At 37.6% G+C, this 15,629-nt stretch overlaps 1 protein-coding gene across 1 annotated transcript in view; it reads right to left on the bottom strand.

Moving 5' to 3' along the window:
* Positions 1-15,629, bottom strand: part of LOC109467594 (serine/threonine-protein kinase PAK 1-like) — a 43,524-nt gene that overhangs the window by 21,256 nt on the left and 6,639 nt on the right. The window contains 2 exon segments of the mRNA XM_019765611.1: positions 1,065-1,165; positions 3,355-3,554. Of these exon segments, the coding sequence (XP_019621170.1) occupies positions 1,065-1,165; positions 3,355-3,529 (276 nt within the window). The 5' untranslated portion in view covers positions 3,530-3,554.

The following is a 15,629-nucleotide window of genomic DNA, read 5'->3' as shown; positions in this document are numbered from 1 at the left end:
GGTAGACATGACTGAGCAAGGAATATGCATGATTGTGTATTGTCATTCTGACTATTAATAAAGCCATCACATGCAGTGCTTTTACATTTATTTGAAAAAATATATGAAAGTGCGAAGTATTGACTCAACACCCAAAACGTATGCTCAAAGGCAATACAAAAGACACCTTCCTGCTTGCATGCATTTTGTACATGTCCAGAAAACAACTGTCTATCCATGTTGAGCCAGTGAACAGGTATAGAGTGAAGCTCCAGCCGAGGGGGTAAGACTGGCCATGAACTCTGACCCTTGACCCTTACCTGGAAGTTTGCCTGATGTCAGAGGCCGTAGGTCAACAAAGAGCAACACAAAACAGTAAATGTTTCTGGCATATTCTTGCAAAGGGCAGAATATCCTAATAATACTTCTGTTTTATTTTATTTTCTTGCTATTGGACTTCTGCCAATCCTGCTCCTAAATTTGAAATACATTGATACTTTTAAGGTATAACTATTATAATAACTTATGCCTTTGTCTACTAGAAACTTGCTATATACTAATAGAAGTCGGGTATTATGATAAAAAAAAATATATTAGTAGTAGGGCTTTGAAAATTGCTTGTATTTGTTTCTTAGTTATGATAAACTTAAATTTTATTAACCTAATTTTAAAATCATTTAACTTACAGCTAATAACATTCATATGGCATCCATATTGTTTTATATCTTCCAAAAATTAAAATACTCAAAGCTGTCTAAAAAATTGATTTTAACTGCAGAATGTTAATTCACAAAGTACTGTAACAAGCTCTTATTTGGAGTTGTTATTATATCATCTTTAACAGCTAGCACCCATACCAGGTTACCATGCATTTACATTACTTAAAGGGAAATTTAAATGAAAATGTGATTTTTAACTTATAAATGTTTGGCCACAGGCCAATGTGAACAACAATAATCCAAAGCATACAATACCATCTAAGTTCTAGCACAGAGGACTTCTTGTTTATGATATAAGTAGTACATTTTCCTGAGCCATTTTCACTGCTGTACAATACAATACCAGATCCCCCCATCCATACTCACAGTGAACTCTCCTGTGACGGCATCGAAGCCTACATGTACGGTGTGCTCAAAGTCCGACGGTAAGGAAATCTCTGGTCTCTCCTTGTCCTTCTTTTTGGAACCTTCACAAACAGAGGAAAAGAATGCACAAAAGTGAAGTTAGCGAGATGTTGCTGTGATTTAACACTTTCTTGCTTAAAATTTGCATTTTAATATAGGGAAAACATGTTGGCATTATTATGAGGAATTCATAAGAATCATTTTGTCAAATTATGGATCATAACAAGTCTGTGCAATCTGTAAGGACATGTTGCAAAACAAAATACAAAAAAAAATCTAAACTAAAATGTGAGAAATGTTTGCTGCAATGAAAATGTATGTGGAGTATGAGGAGGAAAATGCTGTACGTTAAACTAATACTGTACTAAATTTCATTGTGTATTTTGTATGACTTAGTATGAAGTATCAAAGAATGATCAACATTTAGTACAGATCTCGAGTAACTTCTAAATGGATGTTGCGAATCACAATCAAAAGTTTTGTGGAACACAATTAACAGCTTTACATATCTGGTTTAAAACCTGTGCAAAAGCCAAGCAACGTTTATTTAAAATGTATTCATTTCTCATGAAAAACAATTTAACATGACTTTTGCACAGTCGGAAATAAACATACTTAAAATCACAATAAAACACAATTGCAAGGGAAGGGAGTTCAATCGAGATCTGTACTGTATGTGTGTACTGTGCATGTATTATAATGTTGCAAATGGAAAAACTCAGAGCAATGTTTTATGTTTAAGAACATTTTCTAAGCCTTAAACAAATATTTTATCTGGCACAGTAAAAGAAAAAGCGTTTTACTGATATTAAAGAGAAGCGAGACAGACAAGACGAGCAGAAACAGAGTAGAAGGAAGAGTGTTGTTACGTTTGACGCCGGCTCGGGTGATGGCAAAGTATATGATACTGGCTCGAGCTGAAATGTCAGAGAAGGAAAGGCATTGGTACAGAAAACTGGACAGACAGCAAGAAAGTTGAACAAAGGAAAAAAGAAAGCAGGAAAGCAAGAAATTATAAAACACCAAACACAGAAACATTTAAGCAGAAGGAGGTGGTCTGTGTAAGTTTTAATGCCTGACAATGTAGTGTAAGATTTGAGTGCACATCGTAGCTTGTGTGTTACGCCGAAGGGCGGTTATACCGACTATACTGATACAGATTATGAAGTTATTGTTATCCAAAAGTAATGCAATGGTTTAGCAAGGCTATTATAATTATGTTAATGTAAATGAGGTGACTTCTACACTGTGACATGTCATTTTGTTTTTCAAACTTGTGAAATTAACAACACCAAACATTCATGTATTGTTTTTTGTGTATGTCAAATTTTTCCTGTGTGTAAATTGCCAAAAACATATGTTCAGATTGCGTGCCAGCCCTTGAGGTAAAATACCATCTGAACGTGTTATTTCATGTCAAACCAGGCCAATTTGCATGCAGAAAAAATTACACAGTACACAGTTTCTGAATACAGGTTTTTGTCCATGTGTAAACTGGGTCTAAATGTAAAATGCTGTTTTGGTGAAGACAACTGTTAGTACATGTACACATCTGTACCAGCTTTTCTACCACCTACCTGACAGGAGTCTTTCTGAAAAACCCAAACATAAACAATTTAAGACAGTGGCCCCTTAATCATATAAGTTGACTGTAGATAATCGTACCAAAGCCATATTAAAAATCACTGATTTGAAACATCATTATGTTCTATGAATCAACTTTCCGACAATTTGCGATAATGAAATAATCATTCTTACAATCATATTAAGATTGAAAAACTTCTAAGAAATGTGCAAACCAAAATCCATAATTTACAATCAAAACCAACATACAAGTATCATAGGAAATTATATAACTTTTCTTTGTTTTGAGAGTCCTGTAAACATTGTTTCTGCAAGTTTAGCCTCATAGCTATGAAAATCATCTAACACACTTTCTTTTCATTAAAAAAATCCCAATTTAGTTGGAGAGTCCTGAACTCAGAACTACATTTTCTGCAGAGGAAAGTGTAGTTAAACATTAAAAAAAAAATCCTTGTAACTTAAAATTTCAATGGAACAGTCCTCAACTCAGCATACTACATTTTTTATATTAGAAAATGTGTATTAAAAAAATCCCCTCATAAACCCCCTAAAACTCCAATGGAACAATCCTCATCTCATCACCCCATGTTTCCCATAAATAATTTGTATGTTTGTAACAGTATCCATGACCTTGTCATATGACACTAATGACAGGATGACAGCCAACCTTTGTCATTGGAGGACTGGAAAATGGACTTGAACTTCCCTCCCTTCTTCTTCTCCTCCTGCGGGGCGCTGGGGAGGGGTTTAGAGCCGGGGCTGTGGCTGTCTGACTTCATGGTGCTGGTCATTCTCATGGGCGGGGCTGGAGGCTTGTCTTCAACATCCAGCTGGTCTGCCATCGGGAATCACAACACTGGGAAGGAGCTGGGGGGACAGACAAGAATATATAAACTTCAACTTCTCTGTATATATATGTACACAATTGCACATGATTGTGTAGTATATAATGTCATCCATATTTATTTACTGAAAGTCTTAACACTTTTTAAAAGTGAGACTGAGTGAGAGAGCTATAATATATTGGGGGTCAGTACTGTTACAATTAACCTCAAAGTAGTTGTCATTATAGACATAACTTAGCATGTTATAATACATGTAGGTTTAAAAAGGGCAAGACTCTATCATCATCATAATGTGAAGATTGTATACGTAGTAAAAATGTCTTTTAGTCGTATTTTCAAAATCAAACTGAAAAAAAGATTGCACATATATGAAATAGAAAGTTTATTGCAAATACTTGCCCGAGGGCTAATTGCAGTTACAAACAACATAGAAAGAAAATACAGTGGTATGTGAGACTATATCTACTTCTAACATTATACATGTACTATATTCTACAACATGACATGACACTAGTTTTACTGGGTTTGACTTCTTCTTCATATATGTACAATCCTGTACAAAATGTCAAGATATCAATGAGTATTAACGAAGTAACATGCATGAATCCAAAATGACTCAGAGACCTAGAAAGAGGGTGTAAAAGAGAAAAAGAAAGAAAGGAGACAGTACATATATTGGTGGAATGTTTTGAAAGTGTTGTTGTTGACAGGGTTATTTTCAGAATAAACTGTATTGGGACAAGGACAAGGCTGACAGAAACTTAATTTAGATTACAGATTAAAGTTCAAATAGTTCTCAAATCTATTCCAGGCATATCAAATAAAATGCAAACCATACTGATAGAGGTTTTGTAAAATGGCAGTGCTTCAATTTGCTATGAACAGTTACTGATCGATGGATACGTATTATTATTCCCTAAAACTATAAACGTCAGCTATGCAATTCGGACTGTAACAGTTACTGTACACCATACAAGTTACAGTACTGTAAATGAATAAACTTTTGCAGCAATTTTGGTTTGATGTTTTTTTGCAGTAATCGTTTAATATATAATGTATGATGCAAAATCATAATACCACGAGTATATCTTTATTGTTTTAACTGTACAACCAAATTGTTTCAATTTCAAACACTTCAAAAGCCAGTCATCCTAAGGACCTTTTTTCTTCTTAAATGTAATGCCATAGCACAAAACCACCACTGATACAAATCCAGCTAAAGAAAATATTACAGTCTGCTAAAAACACGGTCCACTAAATTTTGTGCTATTTCAATAGTCAGGCTTCTCTAAAACCCTTGTGGTGTTATTTGTTTCCCCGTGACCCCACAGTGACACCCCCAGCCCTGGAACAGCTGATCATGCAGACTTGTTTGGACAACCTGCCCCCACAGTGTACTCTGGTCAAGAGATTCCTCTAAACCACTATACTCTCAGTCCCGGGGGAGTCAGATACATGCGGGCACATTTTCTACAATTTATTAATACATGTACATGTATTAGTAACAAAGCACATAGCCATACTTTGGGTGGATGTTTGGGCCCAAAAAAATAAACGTACCCGTATGTTTATTCAGCAGATGAGAGTACTGTGAAAAGTAGAATATATATATGTTTGCTATGGTTTTATTTTTACAGTTTTTGTAGTGTCCTCTTGATATGAAATCATAACACCAGACAAATATTACTAGCGTACAACAATGCAGTGACCAGTAATCACAGTGGTCGAAATACTTTTTTTCAGTGCTCTGCAATATTGCAGAAGAGTCAAAATTTTGTTCTGCAATTTGGAAATACTTTCTGCAAATACACAAACCTCCATACTACAATCCTTTAGGTTTATAAGCATGAACAATTGATATGCAAATTAGTGAAGATAAATTTTTGGAAGTCCAAAAAGAAACAAAAGATAGACAAGTCAAGACAAGGTTGATGCAAATTAGTGAAGAAGCTCCTGTTGTTTCAGAACAGGAGCCTAAGTGTTGTCTGTCCTTGGGGCCAAGAGCACTAAATCCCAAGTGCCAATTTTTCCTGCTGCAAAATTGCAGATTGTAGATATTTTTCTTCTGCAATCTTGAAAATCTATCTGCAGATTGCAGACTGCAGACAGGTATTTCGAACACTGAATCATAATGATAAATCCAGAGATAAGAATGACTTAATACCAGGAAAGTCTCAGGAAATGATTCCATCGGTTACTTTCCATTAAAAGGGCCAGGATGACTCATATAGACTTTGAATCAGAGTCTGATCAGTATTGGTCATCAGAAGGACAGTAGTACCAGTGTGAGGGAACATTGATGTGCTGGTCAGCTGGAGTGGCAGACACTGACTCACTTCCTAACCTTCCCTCCTGCATACAGAGTTAGTTTTACTGGATATAACTTCCCTGTTTGTGTCATAGGTCGTGTAAGCATCAGTTCTAACTGACAGTACAGAAGACCATTATATTCACAGTGACAGTACATTACATATAGGAGGGTCTGTATGGGGGGATCCAGGTAAAAGTTAAGAGGACTAGCAATGCTTAGTGGTAAAAACAAGGGGGCTGTATTATATTAATGAAGTTATTCTTCTTTACATGTGGGGATGACTTCATTGGATAGTTATTTTGCATTCATGGGTTGTCTAGCATAACTACTATTAGTATAATTTATTAGTATAAAATTATGATGTAGTTAGTATTACTAATTATTTTAATTAGTAAAAATAATTAAAACTAGTCTGCTGTTACCGCATGTTCAGATGTGATTTTTTTTTGCAATCTGGCAATTGACTATGCAGTAAAAAGAATGTTTTTGATTATGCTCAATGTTGAATTAAATTGGCCAGCTATGATTAACGATGAAACAAAATAGCTGACACTATGCCTCATCCAAAAAAGGTACGAAAACCCTTTTATACATATAAATGCATGTGACTTATCTTACGCCTGTACTACAGTTACAACATGTACTAGTGTAACAGAAGCCAACAGCTTGTAAAATGCAATCAAATACATACAGTACTCTTTACCATAAAGTGCTTTACCATATGTGTAACACCACTTCCCTAGACCTGTATGGGGTTTTCCTTATTTGAAATACAGCATACATTTACATGACTGATAATGTGATATGATAACAAGGCACAGGTGCATGTACTCAGTATGTAGTTGTACACACCCCAGCCAATATCTCACAATGCCTCTACAGTAGGACATACATAGATAGATCTTTAGATGTAACAGCATATGGCATCCCAGTTTGGCTCCAGGTAATTTCTGCATACAGATTAAAGTCTGAGCCAGACTAGGTCATTATCACTGTTAGGGCCTGGCAAACCATCTGGCAAAATGGATGCAGATTCCTAACAGTATGGCACACTATTATTATAACTTAGATTGACTCACTGTAATTAATTCTGTTAAATAAATTGTTATGTTTTCACTTATATATTTTGTGTAAAACAAAAATGCTACATCGGCATAGGCTACACTTAGTCTACATCATACATGATCTCAATCAGTCAATGCTGCCTACTTGTAGTTCTACATGTACTGTGATGGTAGTCCAAATTGTGACAGATCATTCATTCAAAAGAGGAAGCATCGTCCTGTTTACAGTGTCAATACACAGAAATTCCAGCAATATTGACTGGTATAACATCCCAGTCTAGACTGTCAGCACTCTAATGCCTGCATGATGTAATACATAACATACAGCTAAAAAAATCATTAAATTGTCTAAGAGTCCTTTGTGCATGCACAGTTGAAACAAATTTTGTACATAGAGAGAGAAAAAGAAATTACGAAGTGCTGGGACTCAGTGGAAGGGCTGCAAAGCAGTGTGGATAAAGGAATGAAGTCTGCCATCTCAAAGGTTCAAATATAGATATACAAGTCATACAATGACTTGCAAATAAGTTAGATAAGGCAGAAGTCATTTAATTTTCATAATTAAAAGTTGAGGACGGAAGTGTTCTGCTTTCAGTTGGAAACTTGATGTACATGTACTACTTTGTTGACTGATGTACCAGCCGGAGGCCAGAGCACACACCACATGGAAACTGCCTTAAACTAGCGGAAATGATGGCAAATCCTGCAAACACCACACATACCAACCAGGAGCAAATATTTTAACTCCCTGCTTACAGACAAGCTATATCTCCTAATTCTGCAATAGCAATTAGCATGCCGTCATAATCCTAAATTGTAAGCAATTTTGATCTGCTCTTTATAAAAATTAATATTCTTGATAAAGAAATCTGTCTGACATTGATAGTTACTGCTATTTTCTAGCTGTTGAATGGTTTTGTTATTTCTTCTTGAAGCCTCTCAAACAAGCTACGTATCTATTAGCAGGAGTCCCTTTATTTACTATTTTTAAGAAAATTGACTTTGAAAATCGAGCTTTGCTGCCCTGAAATTAAAATTAATTTAAATTGCCTTTTAGACTGGAATATAACATACAACATTAGTTTTTTTTTTACTTTGTGCAATGATTTACATTTTGTAGATATGGTTTTAAATTTTGTTTAGATTCAGTGATTTACAATATAGTCATTTTCATTTCACAGCTTTATAATTAGAACCAGCAAGTTTGAAGAAGGAACATGATTGTGTGTAAAATCCTGAAACTTTAAAGTGAAACCAATATTGTTTATTCTACTGGAAAACAACATCACTGAATAAACAGTTCATGTTTGCTCATTAGAAAAGGATAAAGTTAAAAAACAAACAAAAACACTTCCCCTTTTTTCAAGTTGTCTAATTGAAGCTTCCTCAAAGTTTTTTTAAACAGTCAAGTTTTTCAGTCCTACAAAATTGACAGCAAGTAAGGAATGCTTGAAAGCGACCGTTATTAAGTAGCCACTATTTCCGGCCCCTCCCCACCTTTGCTACCACACTGCTGTCAAATAGACGCTGTATATTGACAAGCATCAGCTTGCTTGGATTGCACCAGCTCCCTAAATAACTCTGTCTTGTACCAGCCATTTCAGAAGCCTGGCATTCAAAGTGATGGCTGTAATTTGTAAGCCATAATCTTAACACCAACAACCATGCCTAACAACAGAGAGATTTTACATATCTTTCTCGACAGCCGGTATTTTGTATGTCCTAAGAACTAGATGCCCCCCTCCCCCTTCTCCACTTCCAATCAGTGTTGACAAGCATGAGTCATACATGTACATGTCTTCCAACGGAAAATCAATGACATTAGAAAACAGGAACCGTCTGCTTAAAATACTGGCCATCTCCTAAGCTATGTTAGCAGGTCACCATCATTTTAGACAATTCTAGGAATTTTTTACATCTTCCTAAGCCCTCATACAATGTACGTTCTTAAATAGATTGAACAAAGAAAATTAGCAGAGGGCACTTGACATAGATCTGTGTCGACGTATACGATAGATAGAGCTACAGTTCTAATCGAACCTACCTCCATCTTACCACTCCAGATGCAACTGATTTCTTCAGAAAAACAAGGTCTTTGCCAAGAAAAGGGAGGGAACAGACAATGTGGATGGAAAGACTCTCACGCTAACACTGCACCACACCACTGGCAGGAAAAAATGAAGCCATCTATATGCTGGTGGTGACGTATTTCCCCTCGGTCTCAGGATATCACACATATATAGCCGGCCCACAGGCTTCCCTAATATAGCAGCACCAAGGACTGCCAGGAAAGAGGAGATTATGTCATCTCAGCACTGGCCAATCACAGGCAAGTATGCAAATCAGCTAAAGAGGCTGCCACAAAATTACCCAAGGGATTGGAGCAACGGCTTGATACAAAATTAGGACAATATTCTTACATATCTGGACAAAAACACATCATTTTACTACTTAATCTTTAACTTGAACTGTCTAACAAAATAGCAAGCACAATACACATTAGTTACTACAAAGCAATTACACATTTTGATAAAACACAAAGAGGGAAAAATCCACAGCAGGCAACTGTCATCTTTCATTCTGACTATCCCTGCTATGAGATAACAGTGAATGTATATCTTGATTACAATGTTTCCGCTGATTACACTGGTATAAAGGAAATATCTGATCTTCAATGACACATGGTATTTTTGTCTAAATTCTGTGTCAGTAAAATTATTCCCGAAAATAGTATATTCCTAAAAATAGTTTAGTGGAACACAAGTTGTTCTGTTGTTCTAGATAGTCACGTATGCTTAAGCTTGTCAGTCAATGATAAACATATTCATTTATAACATTGCTTCATTTTGTGACCATGCTCAGTTAGTCACAAAATCAATGGAAATAAAATATCAATTATTGATGACACTGGTGGCCTCCTTCATTTCCAAGTCATGATATTGATTACACATTTACCAGCAACAGTCAAGAATGGATGGATGGAGGGATGGATGGATGGGTGGAGGGATAGATGGAGGGATAGATGAATGGATGGAGGGAGGGATGGATGGAGGGATGGATGGATGGTTGGAGAATGGATGGATGGAGAATGGATGGATGGAGGGATGGATGGAGGATGGATACTATTGGATAGATAGAAGGATTGAAAAAAATCCATCCAAATCTAAGAAATCTAACTCTATAATGCATGGTAAACATTGATTCCGCCATGATTTTAATGCATGTATCAGTACCTATTCATATTTATAAGTATTTATTAATACATACTTTAGAGTGAACATTTTTCTATGTAAGCTACATGTACCCTTCACAGCCCAGCCAATATTTCACATACTATATCTATATCTTTAAAAAAATTGCAGATATTTTTAAGCTCAACTGATTATACCATACAGCACAGGCCACGAAATACGCATCAGTTTTCGCGGGACGTTCTGCGAAATACCGCGGTACGTCCTGCGGTATATCGCGAAACGCCGTGCGGAATATCGCGAAACGCCGTGCGGAATATTGCGGAAGGCCGTGCGAAATATTGCGGAAGGCCGTGCGTAAGATTGCGGAAGGCCGTGCGTAAGATTGCGGAAGGCCGTGCGTAAGATTGCGGGACGTCCCGCAGAATTTCGCAGAACTGTCCACTGGTAAATGGAAACGCCGCTGCGAAACTTCTTCCGCGTAAGAAATCTTTCGCAAGATTTCGGTCGTTAATGAGCAGCCTTTGTATTCTGAGATTTACATGACACTTATTCCACCTCATTTTCACGTATTTGTTGATAATTTGTGGACAATACCGGGGATTATCAGCGCGGCGGGTCCACGCTGCCACGGCTATGCTTGGGCGATTGATGTTTACTATTTGATACGCTGAGTTTGTTCCGATCCGTGTGATTCCAATAAACATCTCACATAACTACGAACTAGTTGGAAGAATGATAGATGCATGAATGCCTGTGTATGATTTAACAAACAAAATCTGACGCTATTATAAAAACTGCCAGACGCTCTTCTCCGCTAGAACAACGCAAGCTGGAGGTCAATGACCTGCGGTCGAACACGTAATGTGTATCGTCAACATTTTCTGCAAGGCATGACTTCGCCGAAGAAACCACTTTTTAAAATTTTAAGCTTTAAATGCTTCGACTCTGTGGCCAAAAATAACGAAGTTTGATATTGTCCCTGTTTGCAAGGACGCTATATATATGTTGTAGAAGCTCCTTGCTGTTTGTGATTATCGATTCAGAACTACGTGATACATTTTAGAGCGAGGCATTTTCCCATAGCCACACGCACATATTATACTTGATCGACAGGCGTTTCCCTTTGAAGAAGTTGCCGCCCCTGCCGTCGGCGCCAACAGTCTAGCTGGGCTGCTCCAATGATTTCGCCCGTCTTCGTTACAAACACGATCTCCACCGACTATAACCGAGGCTCTGTGATTGGTGTCTATGTGACAAATTTATATTCGCCTATCTTCGTTACAGTTCCGATCTTTACCGACTATATGTATAATCTACTAACGTCTAGTATTATCTAGGTTCTCTATTCGAGTGTACGTGTATAGATTCAGGCGTTCGTTTGTTGTTGCTGACGGAAGACTCGTGGTAATATTCAGAGTCGAACTAACGTTTTTGCATATGAGAATTAATATTATTGTGCCAAGCGCGAAGCATAATTCAAGGGTTCTTTACGCCCCATGGCTTTGTTGACACGCATCAAAAATTGATACATTTCCACGCTGTTGGGCCGGGCGTTCCCACGCACGTCGCCATAGTAACAGCACGTAGCAGCAGCTGCACTGGTAGACTCCCTGGCGCCGCAGACCACGTGGCGTTCCGGCGCGCCAATCACAGCGCGCAGACGGGGACCCGCCCACCAGCCGGGCCGCAGAAGAGTTGAGACTCCGCCCAGAGACACCGCCTGAAGATTGGTAGACGACTGTAGCTTGTTCCGCCCTGCACGGCCGGCGCGGCTTTGTAATTTTCTTGTCCCGATTTCATCCCAAAATTTTTCACAGAGTCAACTTTTTAATATAGTCTGAGAACGAATGAATCTGCGTCAAATTTTGCATAAACACGTCAAGTTCGGGTTGTCCCGTACCGTGTTTATTTTTCGGGTGCGTTGCCGTTTTTTTTTTTTTTGGCAAAAAAATCGACTCCATTTTCATCGCACCCACTACATCGCACCCTCTACATCCTCGCGCAGGTTTATTCAAAACTACACAAACAATACATGAATCTGTTCCTTACAAATGTATTTCTCAATGCATCCGAATCCAAGATCGCTATATTTACAAATTGTACGATTTTTCACGATCAAAATTGTCCGGCATTTTTGGACGCACGTTACGAAGCGCTCCCTCCCACTCGAGTGCAACACACGTCCACCGCTACGAACCCTCTGCATTCTCGCCAATCCTCGCGCTAATTAACTCAAAACCACACAAACTACATACGAAACTGTTCCTTAGAATGTATATTTTAAACATCTAAATCCCAGAATGGTAACTTTGCGAATTGTACGAAATTTTACGGTTAAAAACTGATCACAAGAACACAAGATCAAGAAACAAAGCTCCCGCTAATTAGAACCCTGTAACAATTCAGACCACAGCGATCATGTTTTCGATAAATATATTTGTGTACATGCACGTTTCAGAGAGGTAGAAATCTTAACTCAATCTATTAAACCACATTCTAGCTCAGGAATTTACAATCTTCACTGTTGGGTAAAAAATATCGGCAGATCTCATGAACATTTTCACTCCGCGCTATAGAAAATGTAAACAAACCGGGTGTGATCTTTCTCCGCCCACGGCGCGGGTGGCCTGCATATGAAAAGGACGTATTTCTGCGGAAACGCGGCCTTACGGAGAGGTGTTCTGCGGAACTTTCGCAAAGTTCTGCGAAAGTGCTCTCAGGTGCACTGCGGGACGTCGTGCGGAATACCGCGGTACGCCCTGCGAAATACCGCAGAACGCCGTGCGTAAGATTGCGGAACGCCGTGCGTAAGATTGCGGAACGCCGTGCGTAAGATTGCGGAACGTCATGCGGAATATTGCGGGACGTCCTGCGGAATATTGCGGGACGTCCTGCGGAATATCGCGGTACGTCCCGCAGAACTTGATGCGTATTTCGTGGCCTGTACTGTACCTTTATATTTTGTTTCTGACATTGTTATACAACCATTGTTTCAACCTTAAAAAGCAAAGATACTAAGTTTCACTGTAACGTAGAATTTGAGCGATGAAAAATTAAAATAAATTTACTGTATCAATCATTCTTCTAAGACTGTAACAAAATCACAGCCTGTTACTGTGTTAGCTGATTCCTCTTTCTTTTTATTCTTGGTGATTGGACAAAGCCAGTAGAGCTACATAATTGTCATTGATAAAATATTGCCAAGTTTGCAATCTTGGCAACACGAGGTGAATTCTAACATCTCTGTTCACATTGATTTTCTGAACCAAAACCTGACATTTGCATTCCTGTGGGGTGAAACTAAACTACCCTTTTGAGAGATGATGGACACTTTTGGGTCGCAACTAAATGGCAGAAGCTACAAATTTGTATAAAGGCTTTTTCATATCAGCCACTCTGGGAAAAAACTGTGTATGAAACTCTGCAGTGTCATTTGTCATCCCATTTCCAAATCACAAAATCAATTCCTTGAATGTGGCATCAATTTTCCTGTCAAAACTTGATAGAATTTAGTTTCAACTTCAAGTACTACATGACTATAGCTAACCTTATTATATGTAATTTTTGCAAGATGTTAAACAATATTATAAAGACCAAACATAGCCTTTTTATGATAGTTTTCTTTATACATATATTGACCTGATATACATTGCATATATATCATGTACCTTGAACCAATAAATATCAATAAGTCACACATTATAAATTATAATAACGAGAAGTTTCATATCTCTTTTAATCTAATTCCTTTATCAGAATGATTATTTTTGGTGATAAAAATGAACGATGTCACATCAAATAACTTTGGTTAGAACAATATAGCCAAACAAAAACAAACATATTGCAAGGACAAACAAAATCAAACATTTTTATCATCTACATGTATTTCACATACACCACATGTAACAACAGTCCATGCTTTCAGTGGGCTTGTTTTGCGAACCATAAGTGGTTTTCTTGAATCCATTATTTGAGCACTTCCATTTGGTTCTCCTGAGAATTCTGAAGTGTGCAGTATTACTATTAGGAGTAATCCATCAACCTGACCTGTCCCTCCCATAATTGATCCATAATGGTATCATCCACATTAGCATGTGACAAATAAGGTCATCATCATATACCACCATTTACAACTACAATTACTTCTATGTACTGCACAAAATGTGCTTTTTGATATTAGTGCCTAACATTATTTTGTAGCATTAGTAATATAGCATGAAAGGATAAATGTACAATTTTGTAGTCTATTTTCCATAATTTCTTTGGTCAAACTGAAAGCCTTTTTGAGATGAAGAATTATGTTTTTCGTTACCAAATAATTGTAGTACCTAGTCTTTCAAAACCAATCTGCAACTGCTATAGCAAATAGTAGTGTCTCTCTCTATTAGCAAGAAAACTGAGGGTTCTAGCTAGGACTTAATTTTAGCGTAGCGACCAAGAGGGGGAATGTGCAGTGCAGAGCTTTTAAAAATTTGAGCTAAAAAAGAGGTCATTTGAGGGATACCCAATGGGAAAAAAATTATTTCTAAGGTACGTACAATGTATCCTTGATTGGTAATTTTTCACATTTGATCTGGCATTCTTGAACAAAGAAATACAGTCACAATGCCCCGGCCCTATGCTGTATTGAAAATTAGCATAGGGGGGGATTTAGTGTAGGGGGTCAGAATTATACTTCGCGCTACCTAGAACCTTGGTATGTCCATAAAAACAATAGCTGTTACACATTTTAGTTGCCTGGAGCCTCATAAATTCACACCGGTACAATGACAAAGTACATGTGCGCCCTCTGTGGCAGGTGGCTTATAGGAACAAGGTACACTCCAGGGACAGAGTTGTCAAATAAAAACTCTAACAACTCCTGCAGGCAACATTGTACAGTCCTCATGTAAGAATACTAATCAGTAATCACAAATATGTAGCATCATAGGAAGGGTTGAAAGAGGTACACATGTAGCCAAAACTCCAGATATACTGTATGTAGTATTTTCAGAGTTAGAAAACCATTTTGATACTTACATGTACTTACAATGATTGGACTGTTCCATTGACATTTGGAGGGTACAATTTGTGGGAGGGGCTAATTTATATCTATACCTAAGATTAAGAACATTGAAGACAACCAATGACATTGTTCCCAAAGCCACACAAAAGAACAACTTAATTTGCATTGCAGGCCTGGCTGAAGTTACTGTTAGGTGTTGCCTATGAGGATCCCCCCATGTAGACCCCCAGATGTCAGTAAGATCTCCCACAGTGACTCCACAGTCTCTCCCACTTACTCAGTTTACCTGATGTTTATCTAGTACCTGACCTTTGGGGCTTTACCTGGTCTGATGGGGTCCTAACAGGGTGTTCTCTATTAGTAAAAGGCAAGTGGACAACAGGCTGTATATATGTATAGTAAATGTCTTTTCATCCAACCATTTCATACTTCAAAAGACACCGAGTGTTTAGTAGTGTTTTTTTTTTTTTGCATATTACAGATAAGAAGCTAGTCATAAAAACATCAACGTTGCTCAAAAATT

The sequence above is a fragment of the Branchiostoma belcheri genome, unplaced genomic scaffold, assembly GCF_001625305.1.
Source record: "Branchiostoma belcheri isolate BF01 breed outbred unplaced genomic scaffold, Haploidv18h27 scaffold182, whole genome shotgun sequence".
Classification (NCBI taxonomy): Eukaryota; Metazoa; Chordata; class Leptocardii; order Amphioxiformes; family Branchiostomatidae; genus Branchiostoma; species Branchiostoma belcheri.
Note: the sequence above shows the minus strand (reverse complement) of the source record. Positions and strands in the feature narration are given on the sequence as shown.